Here is a 22,505-nt window from a genome sequence, read left to right on the forward strand (position 1 = left end):
GAAGATTTTTAAATGGCTCGACATATGGTCTATCTAAGTGAATGTACAATTTGCCCTTGTCATGAATCCGTATTTTCTACAGAGGCCAAGGTCTGCCCCCTCCAACCACTGCAACTCCTGCCGCCATTCCCCACGAAGAGGCGACCTGAAGCCTTTCCAATTCCACCTGTAGGGGGCCAGGCTCCTCACGGCACTGCCACGTCCGACAGCCTCCAGGGGGCGCTCACCGTCGCCTGTGCCACTGGCCGCCAGGCAGCCTCCGGCTCCGCACCCCGTGCACCCTTAGGCATTGGCCCTCCTTCCAGCCCATCCCCCACCGCGCACTGGGGACAGTCCCTTCCTGCCCCCAACGTGCCCTTCCACACCGGGCGCCCCCTACGCGCAGCTGGCAGCGCTCCAGTCTAGCCCCGGGCAGCAGGGCGTCCCACGTGCTTAGACATGAGCCTCCCTCTGTGGCCTCCCCACAGCCAGGGGCCCGACAATCCGTCCCCACACCCCCAAGTCAGGAGCCCCCATAGCCCACAGAGGCAGGGCACCCTCCGCTCTGGTCGGCCCTCCACTGGGCTTAGGAATCACGTCTGCCCTCACCCACTCAGCCCTAGGACCTGACCACGGCACCCGCCAGGGACCCTCCCATCTCGCGCCTCAGACCCAGGCTGGGCCGCCCTCCGTCCCACCCCACGCTTGGAGCCCGCCAGCCTGCTCTCCCACGTGGCGCTCCACAGCCCCCTTGCCCTCCCACCCCAGGGAGCCCCCTCCCGACCCCCAGCCCCGCAGCCAGAAGCCCTCGACACCCCCTCACCCCAACACTGGGCGAGTCGCCCTCCCTCTTGCCTCTATCCCGCGTGCTCTGCGACCCTCTCTGCCCAGGGACCCGGGGTCCTCCTCTGGCCACCCCGCACTGGGGAACCCCTCCCCTCAGCCCTCCTTCCAACCGCCCTCCCGAGGGGGCCTTCCTTGGCGGGAAGCCCACGGTGAGAGCCACGCTGCACCTAAACCAGGCCAGGCGGGACTGCCGCCCCCCAGCCCCACAGCCGGCTCCTCACGGCCTGCCACACCGCCTGCCCCCCCACACACCCCGGGAACCTCCTGGGCCGCCATCCTGAGCTCCGGCAACACCTCCCGGGCCTGGGTCCTGGCAAACCCCCGCGGTCTACTCACTTTCTCAAACTCTGGGCAATTCCGGGTCTCTCAGTGGGAAGTCAGATATCTGGTTCTCTCCGAAGGGTCTGAAGAGATCACCTCAGCTCCGCAGCATGGAAGCGTGTGGCTCTCTGAGGCACTTGGCGCCAACAGCCACCCGGGCTCCCAGAAACCCCTGGTTCTCCCGGAAGCCACGGGGAGTTCCGAAAGAAAGTTCCAGGCCGGTGTTGCTATGCAAGGCAAATGATTGGATGGGGAGAGCACGAGAGAGGAGCACGTGGGAATGCACTGTTGTTACCATGACGACTACACGTGAATCAAAAGGTGGAAAGGCTCGAAGCCCAGAAGCGGCAGGCACACCGATTGACCCTCCGCCAATGGAAAGGCCTGCCCACAAGGATCGGGGGAGTACATTTGCAAAGAGAAAGTTCATTGCGGTAAATCGGTCCAATTTTTTCCACTGTTTGTTTTCCAATGTGCTTGGTAATGTCATAAAGAGATCCTATGTTTTGTTTTGTTTTGTTTTTTGTTTGTTTGTTTGGTTTTTGTTTGGTTTTTGTTTTTTTAGACTGAGTCTCGCTCTGTTGCCAGGCTGGATTTTTTTTTTTTTTTTGAGACTCGCTCTGTTGCCAGGCTGCAGTGGCGCAATTTCGGCTCACTGCAACCTCCACCTCCCAGGTACAAGCGATTCTCCTGCCTCAGCCTCCTGAGTAGCTGGGACTACAGGTGTGCACTACCACGCCCAGCTAATTTTGGTGTTTTTAGTAGAGACGGGGGTTTCACCATGTTGGCCAGGATGGTCTCCATCTCTTGACCTTGTGATCCGCCTGCCTCGGCCTCCCAAAGTGCTGGGATTACAGGCCCTATGGTTTTTTTTTTTTTTTTTTTTTTTTTTGAGATGGAGTCTGGCTCTGTAGCCCAGGCTGGAGTGCAGTGGCGCAATCTCGGCTCACTGCAAGCTCTGCCTCCTGGGTTCACGCCATTCTCCTGCCTCAGCCTCCCAAGTAGCTGGGACTACAGGCGCCCACCACCATGCCCAGCTAATTTTTTGTATTTTTAGTAGAGACGGGGTTTCACTGTGTTAGCCAGGATAGTTTCGATCTCCTGACCTCGTGATCCACCAGCCTTGGCCTCCCAAAGTGCTGGGATTACAGGCGTGAGCCTCCGCGCCCGGCCGGCCCTATGTTTTTATTGATCCCTTTTCTAGTAGTAACAATGACTGGGGCAGGAGTGTTAAAATCTCCAATTATAATTGTGAAGATGCCAATTTCTGTCTTTATTCTGTCAACTTTTGTTTTATGTATTTTGAAGCTCTGTTATTGGGTGCAAACATATGTATGAATTCGATGTGTTCCTGATTAATTGATCCTTGTATCATTATTACCTTTTATTTTACCTTTTCAGCAATAACATTTTGCATTGTTTTCTAGTGGTTGCTCTAGGGATTCCTATATATATACTTTACTTTTCACTCTCTACTTAGAGTTTACATTGTACCACATCACCTAAATTTAAGACCATTTTCATTTTATAGATTACCACCCCCCGCACCCCGTCCTTTATGCTGTAGTTGTCATATATATATATCTACATGTTATAAATCCTACAATACATTATTTATAATTTCACCTTAAACTGTCATGTGTATTATAAATAACTTATAAAGATAAAATAAATATTCCTTAATATTTACCCACATATTTTGTTTTTCATTTCTACCCAAAGATCGAGATTTCCTTATTTTCCTTAAGATCAAAAGTCTTTCTGTAGCATTTATTTTAATGCAAGTCTGTTGATGAATTCTCTTAGCTTTCATGTATCTCAAAACATCCTTATTTCACCTTCATTCTTGAGGAGTATTTTCCCTGGATATAGATACAGAGTTCTGAGTTGAAAGGCTTGTTTTTTTTTTTCTCTCACCACTTTAAAGATCCTGTTCCATTTTCTCCTGGTTTCCATTACTTCTGACGAGAATTCAGTAGAACTTGTGAATGTTCTTTTTCGAGTTGCATTTTACTGTTTTCACAATTCACTCATTACTCTTTGTTTTCGGTACTTTGACTGCAATGTGCCTACACGTGTTTTTTCTTTGTATTTATCTTCCTTGGAATTCACTGAGCTCCTTGAACCTGTAAATTATGTCTATCTCCAAATTTTGGAAATTTCAGTCATTATTTCTTCGAGTAGTTTTTCTTCCCCATTCTCTCCCTTCTCTCCTAGGAGTCCATATACACATTCATTAGACCTCTATATATTGTCCCACAGCTCACTGAGGTGCCCTTTCCATTTTTCCCTCTTGGTTTTTCAGAAAGGATTATTTCTATTTATCTGTAAGTTTGCAACTCACCTGTCATCTACAATGTTATTAAAATCATCCAGTGAAGATTTTACTTCCGATGTTGTTTTTCAGTTCAGAACTTACACTTGGTGCTTTACTTACACTTACAACTTACACAGTCCTTGATTTATGATGGTTTGACTTATGATTTTTCAACTTTACACTGGTTTTACTGGGACATCACCCCAACCTAAGTCAAGGAGCATCTGGGTTTATCGGGATATTAAATGCATTTTCAAATTATCATATTTTTGACTTACTACTGGTTTGTCAGGACTTAACCACAGCAAGTCAAGGAACATCTATAGTTTCTATTTCTCTTCTGAAATTTCCTGTTTTAAAAAATTCATAATCAGTGAGCAGTGAGATGGGTTTAAAAAAACATGTTAGGTGGCTGGGCATGGTGGCTCACACCTGTAATCCCAGCACTTTGGGAGGCTGAAGTGGGCAGATCGCTTGAGGTCAGGAGTTTGAGATCAGCCTGGGCAACATGGAGAAACCCCATCTCTACAAAAAAAATACAAAAATTAGCTGGATGTGGTGGCACATGCCTGTAATCCCAGCTACCTGGGAGGCTGAGATGGGAGGATTGCTTGAGCCTGGGAGGTGGAGGTTGCAGTGAGCCATGATCACACCACTGCACTCCAGCCTGAGTAACAGAGCAAAACTCTGCCTCAAAATAAATAAATAAATAAAGTGTTAGGAGCATGCTTCTTTTTTATTTATTTTTTTTTACACAGTGTCACTCTGTTGCCCAGGCTGGAGTCCAATGGTGTGATTATGGCTCATTGCAACCTCCGCCTCCCGGGCTCAAGCAATCCTCCCACATCAGCCTCCCAGGTAGCTGGGACAACAGGTGCATGTCACAATGCCCAGCTAAATTTTTTGTATGTTTTGTAGAGACAGAGTTTCACCATGTTGCCCAGGCTGGCCTCAAACTCCTAGGCTCAAGCAATCCACCCACCTCAGCCTCCCAAAGTGCTGGGATTACAGGCAGAAGTGTGCTTTATCTCCTTAAGAATATATATATTTTTTAATATTGTGAATTACTAGGGTCATCTCAGGGGTTGGATTCTCTTGAATGCTTTTTTCCTTGAGGATCAGGACAATTCTCGCTTCTTTTAGTAATCTAGCATCATATCCTAGACACTGTCCATAATGAGTTCTAGTAGCTTTGGCTTCTTGGTTTCTGTTATTTTTCTCCAAAGATGGGTCATTGCTTGTTATTGTTGTTGTGGTGGTGGTGGTGGTGGTTTGTTGTCTTAGTAGACAACTAACCTAGCTAAACTCACACTAAGTCTCCTCTATATTGGGTACCAACTGCAATCTCCAGACTCCGTTTCCATGGTATTGGGCATCAGCCGAAACCTCTGCTCAGTTCTTTTCTTGGACTCTGCCTCGTGTATTACTAGCTCTGGGGTCAGCCAGAGATTTGGGCAGAGTGTACAGGCCAAACACGGGGCTCCTCCACATGGTGCTTCTCTGCTCCCAGGTGATAGCCCTCCTGCTTTCCCTCTCCCGTGGCCATCCCAAAGTCTACTCTCTGAGTCTCTGAGTTTTGGTCACCCAGCACGGCATCCTCTGTGGCCCATGCTCACATGCAAAAAACTCACCTAGTGCCGGTCTCTTCTTCGAGGTGTTAACCCCCTGTGGTTTCTGCCTCTACTGCTTAGTCCCTCATGCCATCAGAAGGTTTTGTCGTTAGTATTTCATCCTGGTTTCATAGATGTCATCTGTGGGAGGGTTGGTCTGATAGGAGTGACTCCACCATTGCTGAAGGCAGAACCTGACTTAAGTTTTAACAAGATCCCTGGGGCCAACACTACGGCAAGTTTTAACAAGATGCCCCAGATGACAGTTTCACTGTCACCTCGTGAGTGACCCTAAGCCAGAACCTCTCAGCTAAGCCACCAGGAGTAATTTGTTATGTAATGATAGATAACTAAGACTCTAACCCCCACTTCGCTTCAAGTGTTGTCGCCTCTCCAACCCATCCTCTCATTCATGGGACCGGATGCCGTTATCATAGGTGCCTAAAAAAAGAGGATTTGAAGAATACGTCCACAAATTCTGTAATATTCCCCTTTCAAGAGGTATAGCTGGATCCCTCTCCCTTTGAGTGGAGTCTAGACTTAGTAACAAATAGAGTTCAGCAGAATCTGTGGGCTGTAACTGGCAAGCATGGCTTCTCAGAGAAGGCAGCGTGTGTCTTGGGTGCTCTCTCTTACCTTCTCGCACTTGTTTCCCCTTTCTCCTTTCCTCTCCTGCCCTTTCCTCCCTCCCTCTCCCTTTCCCCACCTTTCACTCTGTCTCCCCACACACACATAGATCCCCCTGCCTCTCTCACTCTCTCTCTCTCTCCCTCACCCCCCAAAATAGATCACTGTTTCGCAGGAAGCCCTGCTATGAGCAGCCCTATGGAGAAGCCCACGTGCTGAGGAACTGAGCTACTTGCCAACAGCCACGTGGCCACGTGAGTAAGCCTGGAAGTGGATCCCTCAGCCCCAAATTAAGTCTCAGAGGCTGCTGCCCTGGATGACAGTTTCACTGTTGCCTCGTGAGTGACCCTAAGCCAGAACCCCTCAGCTAAGCCATTGGGAGTAATTTGTTATGTAACAATAGATAACTAAGACTCTAATATCCCCTTAATGCCCAGCAGTCTACAGTGGCACGGTGAGATTTCCTCCAAGCCTACTCTTCTGAGCAGCATTGTCTTAGTAAATGGCACCAAAAGTCACCCAGGGAGGCATTGACGGGTGGGTCATCAATCCCACAAGTAATATGAAGCCTCTAAATATTCATAACCATGAACAGACACCAATCTTAGAGGAAAGATGAAGTAAGAAGAGTCAAAAAAGGACTCTGCAGGGAGCTGCTCAAGTTCGGAGAAGCAAACCAAGGGTCAGTGGCATCCTGAGCCCGGGGAGGGGAGCATTTAAAGCAGCGGGAGATTCGACGGCATCGGCGGAGAGCTAGTCCCTCAGGGTTCTTAGTTGCACACGACAGGAACAGACTGGCTGATGGAGGCCCCGGGAAAACCAGCTACAGGGTATCCCACAGGCGCACCTCGGGCCTCACACTCAGTGGGTAGTGGGTGTATCTGATTGGTAGAGCCTGGGTTAGGTGCCCATGCCATAGCTACAAGGGAAGCTGGGAAAGCCCAGACATTTTCCACTCTCCCTTTGGGAGGGAAGCTCCCCATCAGGTGAGAGAATTGCACGTGCAAAGGTCCTGGAGCTGGAAGGGACATGGAGAGTATTGGGCTGAAAGGTCGGTGTGACTGCAGGGTTGGGATGCCACGCACCAATGCTGCAGAGGCCACAGACAGTGCAGGCCTCATGGACCTCAGAGGGGTTTCATCTTCATCCTGAAAAAGCTGAGAACTCACTGACAGATGTGAAGCCAGTGCTGCACATGCACACACAGACATGTATTTGTGTGAGTGACACAAACTCATTGCATTCTAAAGAGTTATCTCTGGTTTCTTTGTGGAGAAATTATTTGGGGAGGAGAGTGGATGCAGTAAGACTAGCTAAGGGTGGCTGGAGTTGTCCTGTGAGAGATGACTAGCCTAGATGACATCAAGGGCAGTGTCATGGAGCAGATAGAGAGAGTCCGTTTAACAGACCTAAAACGTGCAGAGAACTAACCAGACACCATGAATGACGGGAGGTGGAGGGTGGGCAAGGGACGTATCCCCCCTTTCTGGCCTTTGACATGGGCGTGTTCCACTCACTGCAGCTGGGGACTCGGTAAGAGCGCTAGCCCTGGCACGAGATCACAAGCTTAGTTTTGGATGTGTGCATTGGCGCATCCAAGTGCAAATACCAAAAAAGCAGGTGCATCCAGGTGGGGCCATGCCAGGCACTGACGCTGGGGAGGCCAGACACAGCCACGCTCCAGCTCAGCCTCCGGGCCAGTAGATGGCTAAGCCTTCTCCTCTGCCAGGAAGTCTTGGCAAGGCTGGGTGACTCTTCAGCTCCTTACCCTTGGTGACCCTCCTGGCTTTGGTCCCTATCATCTGAAGGAATGTCTGGAGACTAGACACTACTGGCTGCCCTCCCAGCAGCCATTCCCCCTCTTTTTTCCTCAGTGGACTCCTGCTTGTTTTAGAGTCGGGGTCTCGCTCTGCTGCCCAGGCTGGAGTGCAGTGGGGCCATAATAGCTCACTGCAGCCTCAAGCTCCTGGGTTCCAGTGATCCTCCCACTTCAGCTTCCCAAGTAGCTTGGACTACAGGTGCATGCCACTGTGCCCAGCTAAAACTTTTTTATGTTTGGTAGAGATGGGGTCTCACCATGTTGTCCAGGCTGGTCTCAAACTCCTGGTCTCAAGCAGTCCTCCTGCCTCAGCCTCCCAAAGTGGTGAGATTACAGGCATGAGCCACCATGCCCGGCTAGAAGCCCCTTTTGGTTCCAGCCTCCGTCCCACCCCCACGTAGCTCAGGGCATGGTGACTCCCATCCCCAAATCAATGGGTGGCTCCTGATTGGTTCAAATGCAGCTGCACATGTGTTCCTGGGGCAACCGTTAGTGATCCGAGCAGTCCATGGCCCAAATGGCCCAGTCAGACCAAAGGGAAGTTTTCAGATTTTATCCACAGAGGAGGGGCCTCTCTTTCCTTGAGCAGGAACAAGGAAGCACGCTATCCCAGCGGACACTGACAGACATTCTCTAGCACACAGGCAGCAGCCTGAAGCTAGAGCCAAGACTTGAGGTTGGAAAGAGGCTGGGGCCTGGGTGACTGCTCAGGACAGTGAAGCAACTAGAGGGGGCACAATAGGGCTAGCTGTGGCCACACTGGGAGGGATAGTTGAGAAACAGTTGTGATCAGACTGGGAGTGTCAGTGAAGGGAAAGGGAGGCCGTCCTGGGAGGGACAGTGAGAACGGTAGTGGCCACACTGAAGAGGATCAGCAGAGGGTCAGTGGTGGCTCCCCTCTGGGACATTCAGGAACCGGAGCCACAGCTGCAGCCATGAGAGAAGCTGCCACTCAGGCAGTGGACGGCCACCTGCCGGGGCAGGTGCCCAGCTGAGCTGCAGGCCCTCAGGCTTCTGAAGGCCGAGACGGCCTGCCCTGAGGCCTGGGCATTGCTCCCTCCCGGCACCCAGGCCTGACACTATTGCCCCTACCGGCCTCACCCTTAGGGTCCCATCAAGCCTCAGGGGTCCCAGGGTTGGACAAACTGGCCCACATGACACAAGGCATTCTCCATGCCATGAGCCACGCAGTACTCCAACCTTTCTGCAGGGTCAAGGAGCAACCTGCGTGACCTGAGGCATTGCCACGTGCATTCCATCCCCTGCTTTCCCCAGAGCCACTGTCTCCTGGGACTGCAGCCTGGCCATCCCCTCCTCCACTCACTGGCTGCACCCCATCTACAGCACTTTTCTGGCAGGGGGGCGGAAGCAGGAGTTGCACAAAAACAGCTCATCCAGTCCAGACACACATCCTGTCCCCACAGGGGCTCACAGTCGCTATCACCCTCAATGGATATCTGAGGCTGGCAGCATATTCCCAAGGCTCTACATGCAGCCCAAGAACACCTCCCTCCAAGGGCACTCCAGCAGAGCCGTCAGCCACAGCCCAGCTGACCCCTGGGAGAGGTGCTGCCCTGACCCCTGCTGTGAAGGTGGCTTACGGCCCCCTTTGGCCTGGCCTTCCCCCACTTGCTCGCTCACTTCCCACAGACAGCTTGGCTTCACCCTGGACCTCCCTGCTGGGCCCCTGGGCACCTGCTGTGGCTTAGGAGACCGGCTGCCAACCTGCCCCCAGGAGGGGGCTGCCTGTGGCCTGGCGGGTGCCCACGGCACAGTGGGCAGCACCACAGCTGTGGGAAAGCGTTCACTCCCCTGTCCCCCGGCTACCTCACCTGCCCGTCCTGGGCCAGCCTAGGACAAGGGGAGAATGGGAGACCAGAGCTGGGGAGCAGTCAGGCCAGCCAGACTGTGAGAGGGCTAGGTGTGGTGGGAACCCAGGGAGGAGAGGGGACCTCCCCACTTCCAGACCCCAACTCTTTCTCCCCAGGTTCTGAATCCGGGTTTGCTGCCTGGGAGGCCCTGTCCCTGCCTAAAGCAGAGATGGAGATACCTCTCTCAGGAGGCCCCAGGCCTCAGGGCCACAATAAGGGGAGTGGAAAGGAGGAGTGAGGGCCGTGTGAGGACCGCCGGCGGGGCCGGTGTGCCCTGTCATCCTCTCTAGGTTGGGCGTGTGTTTGCAATTCTTTACAGTAAAAAACTGAAAACACGCTGGAAGGGAGATTGATCTCCCGACAGGATCGTGGGCTTGTCAAGGTCGTCTTCACTTGCTCTAGGCGTCGCGCTCTCCAGCTGACCGCGCTGCCGCCTCCATCACCAATGCGTCCGTACACACAGTGCAGGCAATGGTGCACACGGTGGCCCCTGCTCCCCCATTTCTAGGCTTGTGTGGGACCCGCAGCCCAGTGCACATGGCCCTCTCTCTTGCAGTGGAAGTGGGGCGCACTTCCAGGGGCCCCCTTCCCCTGCCCGAGGCACACACTCCCCAGCCTCCATGAAGGTTGGCCGCTCACACTCTCTGGAAATGAGCCAAGCCCAATAGGAGCTGCCTTCCCAAGGTCGCCCCAGTCCCCACCAGGTTACTGGACGATGCGGGTGCAAAGGTCCCCCCGCCCCCCGCCTCCACGGCCCAGGAGGACTCTGGGCTCAGCCCATTCCCTCGTGTCGGAGTGGCCTGGGCTGCCGCAGCAAATGACGACAAACCGCGTGGCTTCAGCCAGCAGGAATTGACTCTCCCAGTTCTGGAGGCCGGAGTCCAGAATCGGGCGCTTCCTCCAGTGGCTCTGGGGGAGGATCCACCCACCTCTTCCAGCTCCTGAGGGCCCTGGGCACTCCCCACCTTCGCCTCCACATGGCCTTCTCTGTGTCTCTCTCGCCTGTCTCTTCTAAGGAAACTGTCCTTGGATTCTCGGCCCCCTGGATCATCTAGGTTGCTCTCATCTCCACATCTTCAATCTAATGACATCTGCAGACACCCTTTTTTGGCATATAAGGCCTTGTTCACAGGGCCTGGGTGTTAAGATATGGACACATCTTTCAGGGGGCACCAACCAGTCACCCAACAACATCTCGACAGCCCAGGCCCCAGCCTGCCCAGCCAGAGCCCTGGTGAAGGGACAAGCTTGGGCACCAGGACACACAGCCGAGGGCCACCGGGAGCCTCCTTGCCTCTGCTCCGGGAAAGGGGCTCCAAAGCTGTCCCTGCACTGGGCCCCCGGGGGCCCTACTCCCTGCAGCTGGAGGTTCCCTGAGCGGCGTCCCCGCCCTTCCCCTATGCCCCGGATGGACGGCTTTCGTTCTGGGAGCACAGGCTTGCCGAGGGCTCCTTGCTGCGGGCCAAGTGCTCCTGGCCAGGGCCCAGGGTCTCTGAAGAAAAGAAACCCCTGAGCTCTGGTTCAGAGGCCAAGGGGGCTCCGGCCTCGTGCTCAGTTCCCAGTGGCCGGGGCTGGGATATGTGATGTGGCTGATTTTTCCCTGTTGCTTTTCTTTTACGGTCTTTTTCATACGCTTCACTATTTGTCAAAGATCTCACAATTGTCATCAGAGCGATATCCCAACCAACCTTGGATTTCAATCCCTGTTCTACCACGTGGAGCATGACCCGTTGGAAAATGACAAACTCCAGGTGTGATCCCCTCCGGTAACCTGAGGGAAAGCCAGATGCACCCAGAAGGTCTTGGCTTCTTGCACTTCCCTGATCTCCTTTTTCCCCTCCTCGTGTCTCCACACCATCCTCCCTGAGTCACCTTTCACCTCTTCCCCGCTTTCTGATCCTTGCCATCCTGGGTCACTCCTTTACTGAGTGACCATGGCAGGGATACTTGGTGCTAGCTGCCCTGCAGAGGTCCCGGGGACCCCAGCAAGATGAATAACTGAATGAATGGACGTAATAATGCCCAGGGGCCTAGCCCATGGGAGGTGTTCTGCCAACGAGGGTCCCTCCCCTGTCCCCTTCAGGAACCGCGGTGCGCTGACCGCTTCGACACCAGCCTTCAGAGCAGCCCAGACAGAAAGCGGAAGTGCCTCGGGGCGCGTGGGGAGCCCGGCCAGACGCCCCTGTGGGGAGGGCGCGGGGCGGGCCGCCATCCCTCTGCGCCGCGCATGCTCCATGCCCCCCCCCCAACGCGCCCCGTTCCCACGCTGCCGCCGCCCCGGCCCCGCCCGCTCCCGGCCCGCTCGTCGGCGCACCAGACTGAGACTCCCCTTAAGGACGCTCTTCGCGAGCGGTACCCAGAGGCAAAGTCGAGACAAGCCCGGGAGCCCCCACCCCCCGCCCGCGTTTCCTGGGGACGCGGCCTCGGAGGGCTTCTCGGAGGAGGCGGCGGCCTTGGCCTCGGGCCTGCTGGGGGCAGGAAGGGAGGCCGACTCCCTCGGCCGCCCGCCGAGCCCAGGTAGGAGGGCCGAGCTGGGCCGCAGGGGTGCGGGTAAGCGGGTAAGGGGCCCGTCTCGGCAGGGTGCGGGTAGGGAGGCGGACGAGGGAGCTGCGGCGGCGGCGACAGGCAGGGACGCCCTGGCAGGCGGGCTAGCACTGAGTGGCCGGACCAGCCCTCGGGGCCGCCCCGTACCAGGGGCGCCAGGGGAGAAGAGACATCCAGGGCTGGGCGCTGGGAGCCGCGGCCCGTGTTTGTCAATTTCTCTCCTGATTGGTTTCCAGCCACCGGTCCCGAGGCTGGCTAAAGAGCATCCTGTCGCTGATCTGCCTGGTGAGTTTGGATTTTGCACGTCTGGGTGTGAGAGTGCTGGGCAGACTGGCATTGTGAGGTTGTGGCACTGCTGCCCAGGCACCGGCCCTGAGGGTCTCCAGATGGGGGCAGGATGCCCAAAATTGTGCTCCAGAGGGTATCAGGTGGGGGCTGGTGCCTCGCGGTGGCGCGGGATGTTGACCAGGTGACTGGCATGCCACGGAAAAGCATAAGCTTAGCCAAGCCAAGGAGGAAGCGAACAGCCGATGGAAGTGGTGGACAAGGGTGAGAGAAGGAGCCAGCCGAGCTGGGCAGAAAGCGGCGCCCAGCGCTTCCCTACAGGGCTAGTTGTGACTGATTCAATCCCACAGATACCTCCTGAGCAAGCATTTGAGATCTGCCAGGGACACGGCGGTAGTAAGCCCTGCCCTGTGGTTCTCGTTCTAGTGGCTGAGCGCAGACAATAAGCAGAAAATGTTTTCCATTAGTAATTACAGAGTCTGTTAAAAGGCAGTAAGAGCCGGGGAAGGGAGGCCTGGTTGCCAGTTTAGGTGGTGTGGTTAGAATAAGTCTCATTTCAAAGGCAACATTTCTACCAAAACTTGAAGGTGGTAAAAGAGCGAGGCATGTGGTTATGGTTTTGGAAGAGCATTCTGGGCACAAGGAATCCCCTCTACAAAGGCCCTGAGGCAGGAGTGGCCTGGCTCAAGGGAGCAAGAGTGTGGCAGGAGCAGAGGGAGGTGCAGAGGTGGGAGGAGGGTTGGGCAAAGTCAGGAAGGGTTGTGTGAGTTTACTCTGAGTGACACGGGCATCCCAGGGATAACTGTGAGCAGAGAAGGACAGGACCCGACCCACCTCTTAGAAGGATCCCTCAGCGAGCAGCCTGGGTGGCCCCCTTTTGGCTAGGTTAGCCTCTGCCCCCAGAGGGCAAGGCCTGCCCAGCTGCAAGGAAGCTCCTCAGAGGACTTTTTCAGGCTAGGCTGCAGGGAGGGCCCCGGTCGACCCATGCAGCACCCAGACCGGGCCTTGGCTCTGGGTTTCTCCAGTTTCCTTCTCCAGCCGTTCTGCCAGGTGGGCAGCAGGTGACTAGGGCCTCAGGCCAAGGAAAGCTGGTGGGGCTGAGAGAAGCAAGATCCCCCAGGACGGAAGAAACCCAACCAAAGTGGCGATGCCTGTCCCTTGTTGTGGATGAAAAAGCCCAAATTCCTGCTCCCACCGAGTGGGACTGCTGGATGCTTTTCTGAATGTTGTTTGTTTGTGTAGGTTCTTTTTTGTTTTTCTGGGAATATCTCCCCATCTAGTGGTTGTCTTAAGGCATCCTGCTAGAGCTGGCTTTCCCCTTGGTTGGCCAGGCTTCCTCGCCAGCAGTGGCCCTGCATCATCCCCTTCCCTGCGCTCCCCGCGTGGAGCACCCTGCATACTCAGTTCCACCCATAGGCTAAGGTCCACAAGCAGGGGTCCCGGGTCCGAGGCCCCTCGCAGAGGTGGAGCAGCCCTGGAGGGGCTGGCGGTGGCACCGGTCACCCCGGTTGATGGGCCTTTCTGGCTCCTTACCTGAGGCGCCGAGGTCTGGTGGATTCTCACCTGCGTGCCCGATGCCCTGCCTCGGGGAAGCCTGGCTTCAGAGCCCAGGATTATCCCTCTGCTTGGCCTCTGCTCTGCTGGTCCCCAAAGGTCACAGGGTCTTACCGGTCCAGCTGGAAGAAGCTGCTCTCTAGTTCCGCCAGGCGCCTTCCAGGTGCTTCTGTCCTCAGATGCACGAAGTAGTGCCCACCTGGGTGTTATTTGAGTTCTATGGGCACAGGGTTTGTCGTGTCTTTCTTTCCAGGAGTTGAAATTGTAGATGATTTTCGGGAACTAGCTCTCAAGGACAGGCACTGCTCTGGGTGACGGCTTGGTGTGGCCAGCACCTCCGCTGGGTCTTCCGATGCTGCACTTGAGTGCGGGTCTCCGTCTCTGGGCGGACTCCTGCCAATGGGGTGTTCACTCAGAGGGTCACCACTCAACAGTGCTCTGCTCCCTTGGGGCTCAGACCTGCCTCAGTAATCTTGGGGTGGAGGGACTAGAGATAACTCCTCCCCCTTTCAACTTGTCCAAAATGGGTAGTGAACTTTCAGTACTGTTATGGTAGGGAAAAAAATGAGCTTATGCTGCTTTTCAAGACAATAATTTTATACTAGTCTGAAAGCACTGGCAAATTATCAGTAACACCTCCCCACGCACCTTTAGTTTTGCAGGGCTCCCAGTGACTGACGGTGTGTTATAATGAAATGAGGTGTGGCCTGTGGGCATTGGAATGATTTTACCTATAGGAACATTTCTTTTCCCTCCTTTTTGATTGAGGTGAGATTCACACGACATAAAAATTAATTTTTTAAGACAGAGTCTAGCTCTGTTGCCCAGGCTGGAGTGCAGTGGTGCAATCACGGCTCGCTGCAACCTCCACCTTCCCAGTTCAAGCCATCACCCCACCTCAGCCTCCCAAGCATCTGGGACTACAGACACGCGCCACCACGCCCAGCTAATTTTATGTATTTTTTGTAGAGATGGATGTCACTATGTTGGCCAAGCTGGTCTCCAACTCCTGAGCTCAAGTGATCCACCCACCTCGGCCTCCCAAAGTGCTGGGATTACAGGTGTGAGCCACCACGCCCGGCCAAATTAACCATTTTAAAGAGAACAATTCAGAGGCCATTTAGTACATTCACCATGTTGTGCAGTCACCACCTCTATCTGGCTCCAGAACATTCTCATTGCCCCATAAGGAAACCTCTAGACCCATTAGCAGTCACTCCCCATCCTCCCAGCCCCTGGCACCCACCAATCTGCCTTCTGACATGATGGATTTACCTGTTCTGGACAGACATGTCTTATGAGAGTTAAAGGTTCTTTGGATAACAGGACCCTGGGATAGATGAAAGGCACAGCTTTTTGTTCTGTATAGCTCTGAACGAGAGAAGGCTGCCAGGCAGGGCCACACACGAGTTAGACCCGGGGACAGGGAAACAGCAGCTGGGGCCGGAAGGGGCCAGCAGAGGCGGGTGGCTAGGTTTCTCCGGCTTCCTTTGGATTGATTAAGTTTTCAGGCTCCAGGGCATAGGGGCTGTCCCTACTTGTCTGGTGCCTGGCCCCAGAGTGTGGGGGCCCAATGAGGCAGGGGCCGTTGGAGTGTGTGTTTGGTGGCCCCAGAGAGAGGGAAATTGTAAGAAAAGTGGTGGGAGTGGGGACTTAGCAAACTGCCCTCCAAGGGCATAGCGATGAGAGGTTTTAGCCACTATTTCAAAACTAGGTCAAGACGGCTCTTGGGAAATGTGATGTTACATCACAAAATGGAATCATACAATATGTGACCTTTCAAGTCTGCATCTGGCTTCTTTCACTGAGCAGTGTCCTCAGGGTTCATCCACATGGTAGCATGTGTCAGAATTTCCTTTCTTTCTATGGCCAAATACTTTTCCATTGTATATATAGACTCATGGTGTTGGTCCATCCATCCGTCGATGGACATTTGGGCTGCTTCCACCTTTCGGCTGTAGTGATTAATGCTGCTGTGAACACGGGTGCACAGGGGTTTGTGTGAACCACCTGTTTTCAATTCTTTGGGGGTATATACCCAGAAGTGGAATTGCCGGGTCATATGATAACTATGTTTAACTCATTGACAAGCCACCAGTCTGTTTTCCATAGTTTTTTTTTTTTCTTTTTAATCACCATCTTGCCTTTTTTGGGTCAGCTTTTCTCTTTTTCTCTTTGTGAAAGGTTTTAAAGAAAGTTGCATGCCATTCCCTCCCCCAGATGCTTCAATATGCATTTCTTTAAAAGGGACATTTTCTTCCATGACCCAGTGCCACTATCCATCCAACACATGAGCAGTAATGATCCCCTACTTTCTTCCGAGGGCCACCCCATAGTCACCCCCTCCCAATGATCCCTGATGCCTTTGACGACTCTCTCATTTACGCCAGCATCTCATTGACGACCCCTCTTGCAGTTGGGTGTTGGGCCCCTTAAATCTCTTTTCATCCAGAACAGCCTCTCTCCCCAGTCTCCTTTCTCCCCCCATGACACTGATTTGCAGAGGATACTGGCCCCGTTGCTCTATGGAACAGCCCACTTTCTGGGTCGGGCAGGTTGCTTCCTTGTGGTGTCATCTATTCCCAAGGGCCTCTGGACACTGGACATTGAGTGCCAAGGCTGCGTTCAAATCCAGTCATATGGCTTTGGTAGGATACCTTCCTACTGCATCCTGGCAGCAGGACTGTCCCACCCTATGTCCCACTGCTAGGTTAGATTACTCTCTTGCAGCCCTCAAATAATCACAGGATGGCATTTTGATATGTGATGCCCCTTTCTCTCTCAAGTCTTTAACCTAATGGTTTAGCATCCATTCCACCCTCAGAGATTCAGAACATCAGCTTATGTATCTTGGACCAATGTTGGCTGGCAGGTCTTCATGGATGATAAGGGACTTTGGAGCAATTTAAACGCCAAGCAAATACTATGGCTGTCCTCTATGCTCCTGGGACCCTGTCCCCTCTCCCTCTCTCCTGTGGCGTTGTTGGCACGAGCAAACTGTAGTCACCCACTGGAACATCAATAAAAGCTTGGAGACCAACAAAATCGAAATCCCAGGCAGAGAAGCAGAGAAACCAGGAAGTAGCTGGTGGGGGCGTGTGCTGAGAAAGGAACAATCTTTTATCCCCAGTCCTAGTCCTCCTGTGTTGCTGTACAGGAATACCAGAGGCTGGGTAATTTATAAAGAGAAAAGGTTTCTTTAGCTCAGGATTTTGCTGGCTGGAAAGTTCAAGACTGGGCGTCTGCATCTAGCGAGAGCCTCAAGCTGCTTCCATTCAGGGTGGGAGTCGAAGGGGAGCTGGTGGCGCACGACATGTGCAGAGACCACATGGCCAGAGGGGACACAAGATGAGGGGAGGAACCAGGCTCTTTTTAACAACCAGCTCTCACAGGGCAAGGACTCACTCACCCCTGAGGGAGGGCATTAATCTGTTCATGAGGGACTCACCCCCATGACCCAAACAACTCCCATGAGGCCCCACCTCCAACATTGGGGATCAAATTGCAACGTGACGTTTGGAGACTCAGATATCCAACCCACAGCACTGACTGTCATCTGGCATTGAGAACTGATGTGGAGAAGTCCTGAGGCCGAGATGCATTTTGTCCACTTTGTCAATTTCATGTTCCCTACTCTTAGCCTGAAACTCCACTTCCTACTGTCCCTCCAGGGTCACACATGGTGTCATCCTCTGCGCCTGTTCCCTAATTTTCAGCACCACGAATGCCAAATGCAGGACCATCTGAGGGCCAGGGTATGTGCTGTGCCATTGGCTGGCTACTCTCTTTGCCACTTGCAGCCTCCAGCTCTCTGCCTGAATATCACCCCTTCAGAGAGCACCCCCACTACTGTAGGTCCCCCTTGATTCTGCACTGCCCTCACCTCTCTTCTCTTCATCTTGCAAAGGGAGGTCGTACATGTGCATTTGGAGTTTCCTTAAGAATCCCGACCTGAGGGAAGGGGATTGGCAGTGGAGCTTCCAGGAATGGCTGGAAAATTGGGGTCAGGGGACGCTGGCCACGTGGGGAGAGAGCTAAGAAAAGCAGCAAAAGAAGAAAAGAAAGGAAAGAAGGAACGGGCTCCCTCGAAAGCCTGGTCAGGCGAGCACCAGTATGGGAAGTGAGCATGGCAGCTCAGTTGCAGAAAGTGTCCTGGGTTTGAATGGTGCCCCCCAAAAAGACATATTGAAGTCTCAACTCCTGGTATCTGTGACTGTGACCTCATTTGGAAAAAGAGTCTTTGCAGCTGTAATCAAGGTAAGATGAGGTCATACTGTAGGAGCAGGGTGGGCCCTAATCCAGTGACTGGCATTCACAACAGACCAGGGAAATTGGGACACAGACACACACAGAGAGAGGACGGCCACACGAAGACAGAGGCCGAGAAGGATTGCTGGAAACCACCAGAAGCCAAAAGAGGCGAGAAAGGGGCTTCAGTGGAGCGGGGGCCTGCCAGCACCTGGATCTCGGACTTCTGGCCTCCAGAACCGGGAGAGAAAATTGTGTGTTGCTTGAAGGCCCCGATTTGTAGTACTTGTTATGGCCACCCCAGGAAGCCATACAGAAGGTCTGATGGTGAGGGGCCCTTGGTGAAGCTGCAGGAGTGAGAACACCACAGGCGGCCGCTGTGCTTATTTCACAAGAAAAACTAAGCAGGGTCTTCAAGCAGGTCGCAGATTGGCTGCTCCAGGCTGGCCTGGGCTCACAGGGGGCTCTTTGCATTTCCCTTAGCTCCTCTGCACCCTGGTGATGGCAGCCATTCTCCTGACCACGAGACCCAAGGTGAGTGGTGGCCCCTCTCCCTGGCCTCTCCCCCTGGCAGCCCCCGTCTGCTGCCTCCTCATGCCCAGGCCTCTCCAGCTGGGCTGAGCTCAGGCTGCCCTTAGCATCGTTTTCCTTTCCTGAGGCGCACAATCTGGGCTTCCTGCCTCTGTCAGCTGTGCGGCCTGTTTTTCTGTCTTACAACTCGTGCAACCTGAGTCTTTCCACCTGCTGAGCCTTCCAGGGCTCCCCCCACCCCACGTTTTGTTTCTGTAAGCTCCTCCAGGGGCCCAGGGGGTTGAATTCCCCGGTGGCCACAAGAATGCCTTATTTTAGGTGCCAGTATCTTTTGAGGATGTGTCCGTGTACTTCACAAAGACAGAATGGAAGCTTCTGGACCTCAGACAAAAGGTCCTCTACAAGCGGGTGATGCTGGAGAACTATAGCCATTTGGTGTCACTGGGTAAGTGATCCCTCCACGACATACACACACCCAGTCCCACCTACTCTGTCTCTGGGCTCAGTTTATTTCCGAGATTCCTGTTTGTTGGTTGCTATGAGCCCAAGAATAAATGCATTTCTCCATCAGACCAGTAATACCAGGAATCCATTGCAGGCCAGCCGCCATCTCATTAGGATGGTTTTTAGCTAAGTGGCCTGGACCTGTAAATGTTTTAGGTAAATGCGTTGGCCTGCAAGTTTCAGAACCAGACTTATCTTGTGTATAAAATCGTGGATCGACTAAAGGTCTTTCTACTCAAAAGAGAGATGCAAATTCTACTGGAATATTTATGTGCACTCTTTTAGATTTAATTCGTTTCTATGACGGCTGCATTTTGCATCCGTTCCACTTTATAAAATTTGGCAGCGTCTTTTCCTTCCATTGACCAGGGAGGTCCCACGAAGTGTAGACTTGGATTTCAAGCCTTGAGAAGTCCCGGGAGGAGCTGGGGCAGCTTGGAGCACGCTGCTGTCCCCCTTCCATGCCAGTGCACACCCACTGCCGGAAGGGGCAGCAATTTTGCCAATTAAAGGGCAAAAGCAGGATTCACAGGCTAGACGGATGGGGGCCGGAGCACTCAGGAAGGTTTTCAGGTGGGGTGCAGAACCTCCGAGGGTGCCAGGGACTTGCCCCCACCTCACACAGCTGATGAGAGATGCATGCGTGAAACAGAGTGCGGCCGGGCCTCTGGCCTTTCCCCCGGTGTGCCCAGCAAGGTTGGCTGCTGCAGCTAAGCTCAGACACTCCACTTCCCAGTGGAAATGGAAACACTCCACTTCCCCTTGCTGCTGGAGGGGAAATCCAGAGGGTCTTCAACATTGCACCCTGCTGCCTTTGGGGTTGTGGGGGTCTGACTCCACAGATTTTGCCTCTGTAATCTAGCCCCATAGAGGGAAAGCAGCTTCATCCCCTGGATTCCTTCTGACACTCACCAGGCAGACCTGGGGTTCCAGGGAGGGGTCTGGGATCCTCAGTGGAGTTGGATGATGAAACAGGGCAATTCAGCTTTCGGGGCACATGGCTGTCAGCCTCCCAGTACTCCCTGGGGCTTGCAAGCCCTTCTTCTGTCCCTCAGGGTGCCCACACACATCCCTGAGTTCTCATGAGCTTTTCAGCCTCCCTGCAGGCCAGGTGACAAACACAGTTGTCCTCATGGCCCAAACCGCCAGCTACTGAAGATCTCCGTGCCCACCTGGCCCTGGACGTGCAGGAGCCCTTGCCCTCGTAGAGGGACTCGGCCCTTTCTCTGAGCCTTCCCAGTAGTGCTTTTTAGAGAGTTCTTTATTCTCTGTTACCTGAAGATATTGAGAATTGCCTGAGTTCAGGAGCGACCCTGCCCTTAGCCATAGTGGTCCTGACCTGCTTCATATTCCACGCCCAGGATTTTCCTTCTCCAAGCCTCACCTGATCTCCCAATTGGAACGAGGGGAAGGACCTTGGGTAGCAGACATCCCCAGAACCTGGGCCACCGCAGGATTGCACATAGGTGAGTGAGCGGTGCTCAACCAGCTCCCCATCGGGGGGGAAAGAAATAGCAGTGGCAAAGGAGGCGGGGGAGGGTACCCTGCCGCTTTGGGTGGGAAATCCTCTTTGGAAGCAGATGTCAATCTCCAGGTGTCACCGAAGCCCCGCTATCTCCAGCCCATTCCCCGCCGCCTTCATCTCTCCTGTCTGCCTGTGTGATGGCTTTCTGTTCTGTGGTCACCTTGCTCCATCCCCCTATGTTCTCACCTCCTGCTCGTTCATCTCTCTGACTTGGCATGAGGGTGACACTGCCTGGTGCTCTGTCTTTCCAGGTGACAGAACACAGAGCAAGACGTCGACTTCAACGCAGAAGCATTCTGGACGACAACTCCCCGGGGCCGATCCACAAGGTGGCAAGGAGGGGCAGGCGGCGAGGTCGTCTGTGCTCCAGAGAGGTGCCCAGGGCTTGGGGCAGAGCTTGGCCGCGGGGCCGCAGGGCCCCAAAGGCGCGGAGAAGCGGTACCTGTGCCAGCAGTGCGGCAAGACCTTCAGCCGTAGCTCCAACCTCATCAAGCACCGCATCATCCACAGCGGCGAGAAGCCTTACGCGTGCCCCGAGTGCGGCAAACTGTTTCGCCGCAGCTTCGCGCTCCTGGAGCACCAGCGCATCCACAGCGGCGAGAAGCCCTACGCCTGCCCCGAGTGCAGCAAGACCTTCACGCGCAGCTCCAACCTCATCAAGCACCAGGTCATCCACAGCGGCGAACGGCCCTTCGCCTGCGGCGACTGCGGCAAACTGTTCCGCCGCAGCTTCGCGCTCCTGGAGCACGCGCGCGTGCACAGCGGCGAGCGGCCCTACGCGTGCCCGGAGTGCGGCAAGGCCTTCAGCCGCAGCTCCAACCTCATCGAGCACCAGCGCACGCACCGCGGCGAGAAGCCCTACGCCTGCGGCCAGTGCGCCAAGGCCTTCAAGGGCGTCTCGCAGCTCATCCACCACCAGCGCAGCCACAGCGGCGAGCGGCCCTTCGCGTGCCGCGAGTGCGGCAAGGCCTTCCGTGGCCGTTCGGGCCTCAGCCAGCACCGGCGCGTGCACAGCGGTGAGAAGCCCTACGAGTGCAGCGACTGCGGCAAGGCCTTCGGCCGGCGCGCCAACCTATTCAAGCACCAGGCAGTGCACGGCGCCAGGCGCCCTGCGAAGGCGGAGACGGCGCGGCGGCGAGCGGGCCCTGGGAGCACCGGCCCTGGGAGCACGGTGGCGGCCACCAGCCCTCCGCGGCCGAGCGCGGCCGCCAGGCCTTCCAGGCCCAGCCGCCGCTGACTCCCCACCAGCGCACCCAGGGCGCGGCGGGTCTGCGTGGGGGGCCTTCCAGAGGACGTCGAGGCTCAGCCCTCTTCAGGTGGGAAGACTGCCCTCCCAGGGCCTCGATTGCGGCCACAGCCCTGACCTCTTTGGCCATCAGAAGACCCCAGGCAGAGCCTCACCCTGAGGCTGAGAAACGCAGGAAGGACTCAGAACCGAGGACTGCCGCCTGCCCTGGCTCCTCCATCGACGGCAGTGCGGGCTGGGAATGGAGGCCCTCTACTCCCTCCTGAGCCCTGGGCCTTGCAACTGAGGCATAGAGACGGCACCTGGGCCACTCGTCCCCGAGCCACAGGTACTATCGTGTGTGCACAGGCGTGTGTGGAGGGGATGCGTGAACCATCCCTCGGATTTGCATCAGAATCGCCTGCTGCGGGTAGGGAGGAGGCCGCGTGAGGCCAGTGAGGCCAGCCAGCAGGGGGCACACTGGCTTTGAGTTACAGAAGAGTGGTGCATTTCCTCCCTGGGGGTCGTTCCCTCGCCCTAAGAGTTGTTAGTGTTCCCAAGTAGAAGATACTGAAAGCACTTTAATCCTTTAAGCGCTTATATTGCAGGTGGGGGAGGCGCTGAAGTTAGCACAGAGGCAAGAGGCTCCCTGAATGTTGGCATAGGATGGGGGGCTGTGCCGGAAAACTCCCGCCTTGT

At 54.7% G+C, this 22,505-nt stretch overlaps 1 protein-coding gene across 1 annotated transcript; it reads left to right on the plus strand.

The window, feature by feature from the left end:
- The first annotated feature begins 11,720 nt into the window (after positions 1-11,720).
- Positions 11,721-22,221, plus strand: ZFP92 (ZFP92 zinc finger protein). Its single transcript, XM_030807093.1, has 6 exons — positions 11,721-11,907; positions 12,171-12,219; positions 18,505-18,555; positions 18,871-18,997; positions 20,418-20,522; positions 20,833-22,221. Exons 3-6 carry the CDS (start codon positions 18,523-18,525, stop codon positions 21,816-21,818), a joined length of 1,251 nt encoding a protein of 416 aa, XP_030662953.1. The 5' UTR covers positions 11,721-11,907; positions 12,171-12,219; positions 18,505-18,522; the 3' UTR covers positions 21,819-22,221.
- The last annotated feature ends 284 nt before the right edge of the window (positions 22,222-22,505 follow it).

Source organism: Nomascus leucogenys, chromosome X (assembly GCF_006542625.1).
Source record: "Nomascus leucogenys isolate Asia chromosome X, Asia_NLE_v1, whole genome shotgun sequence".
In the NCBI taxonomy this organism is placed as follows: domain Eukaryota; kingdom Metazoa; phylum Chordata; class Mammalia; order Primates; family Hylobatidae; genus Nomascus; species Nomascus leucogenys.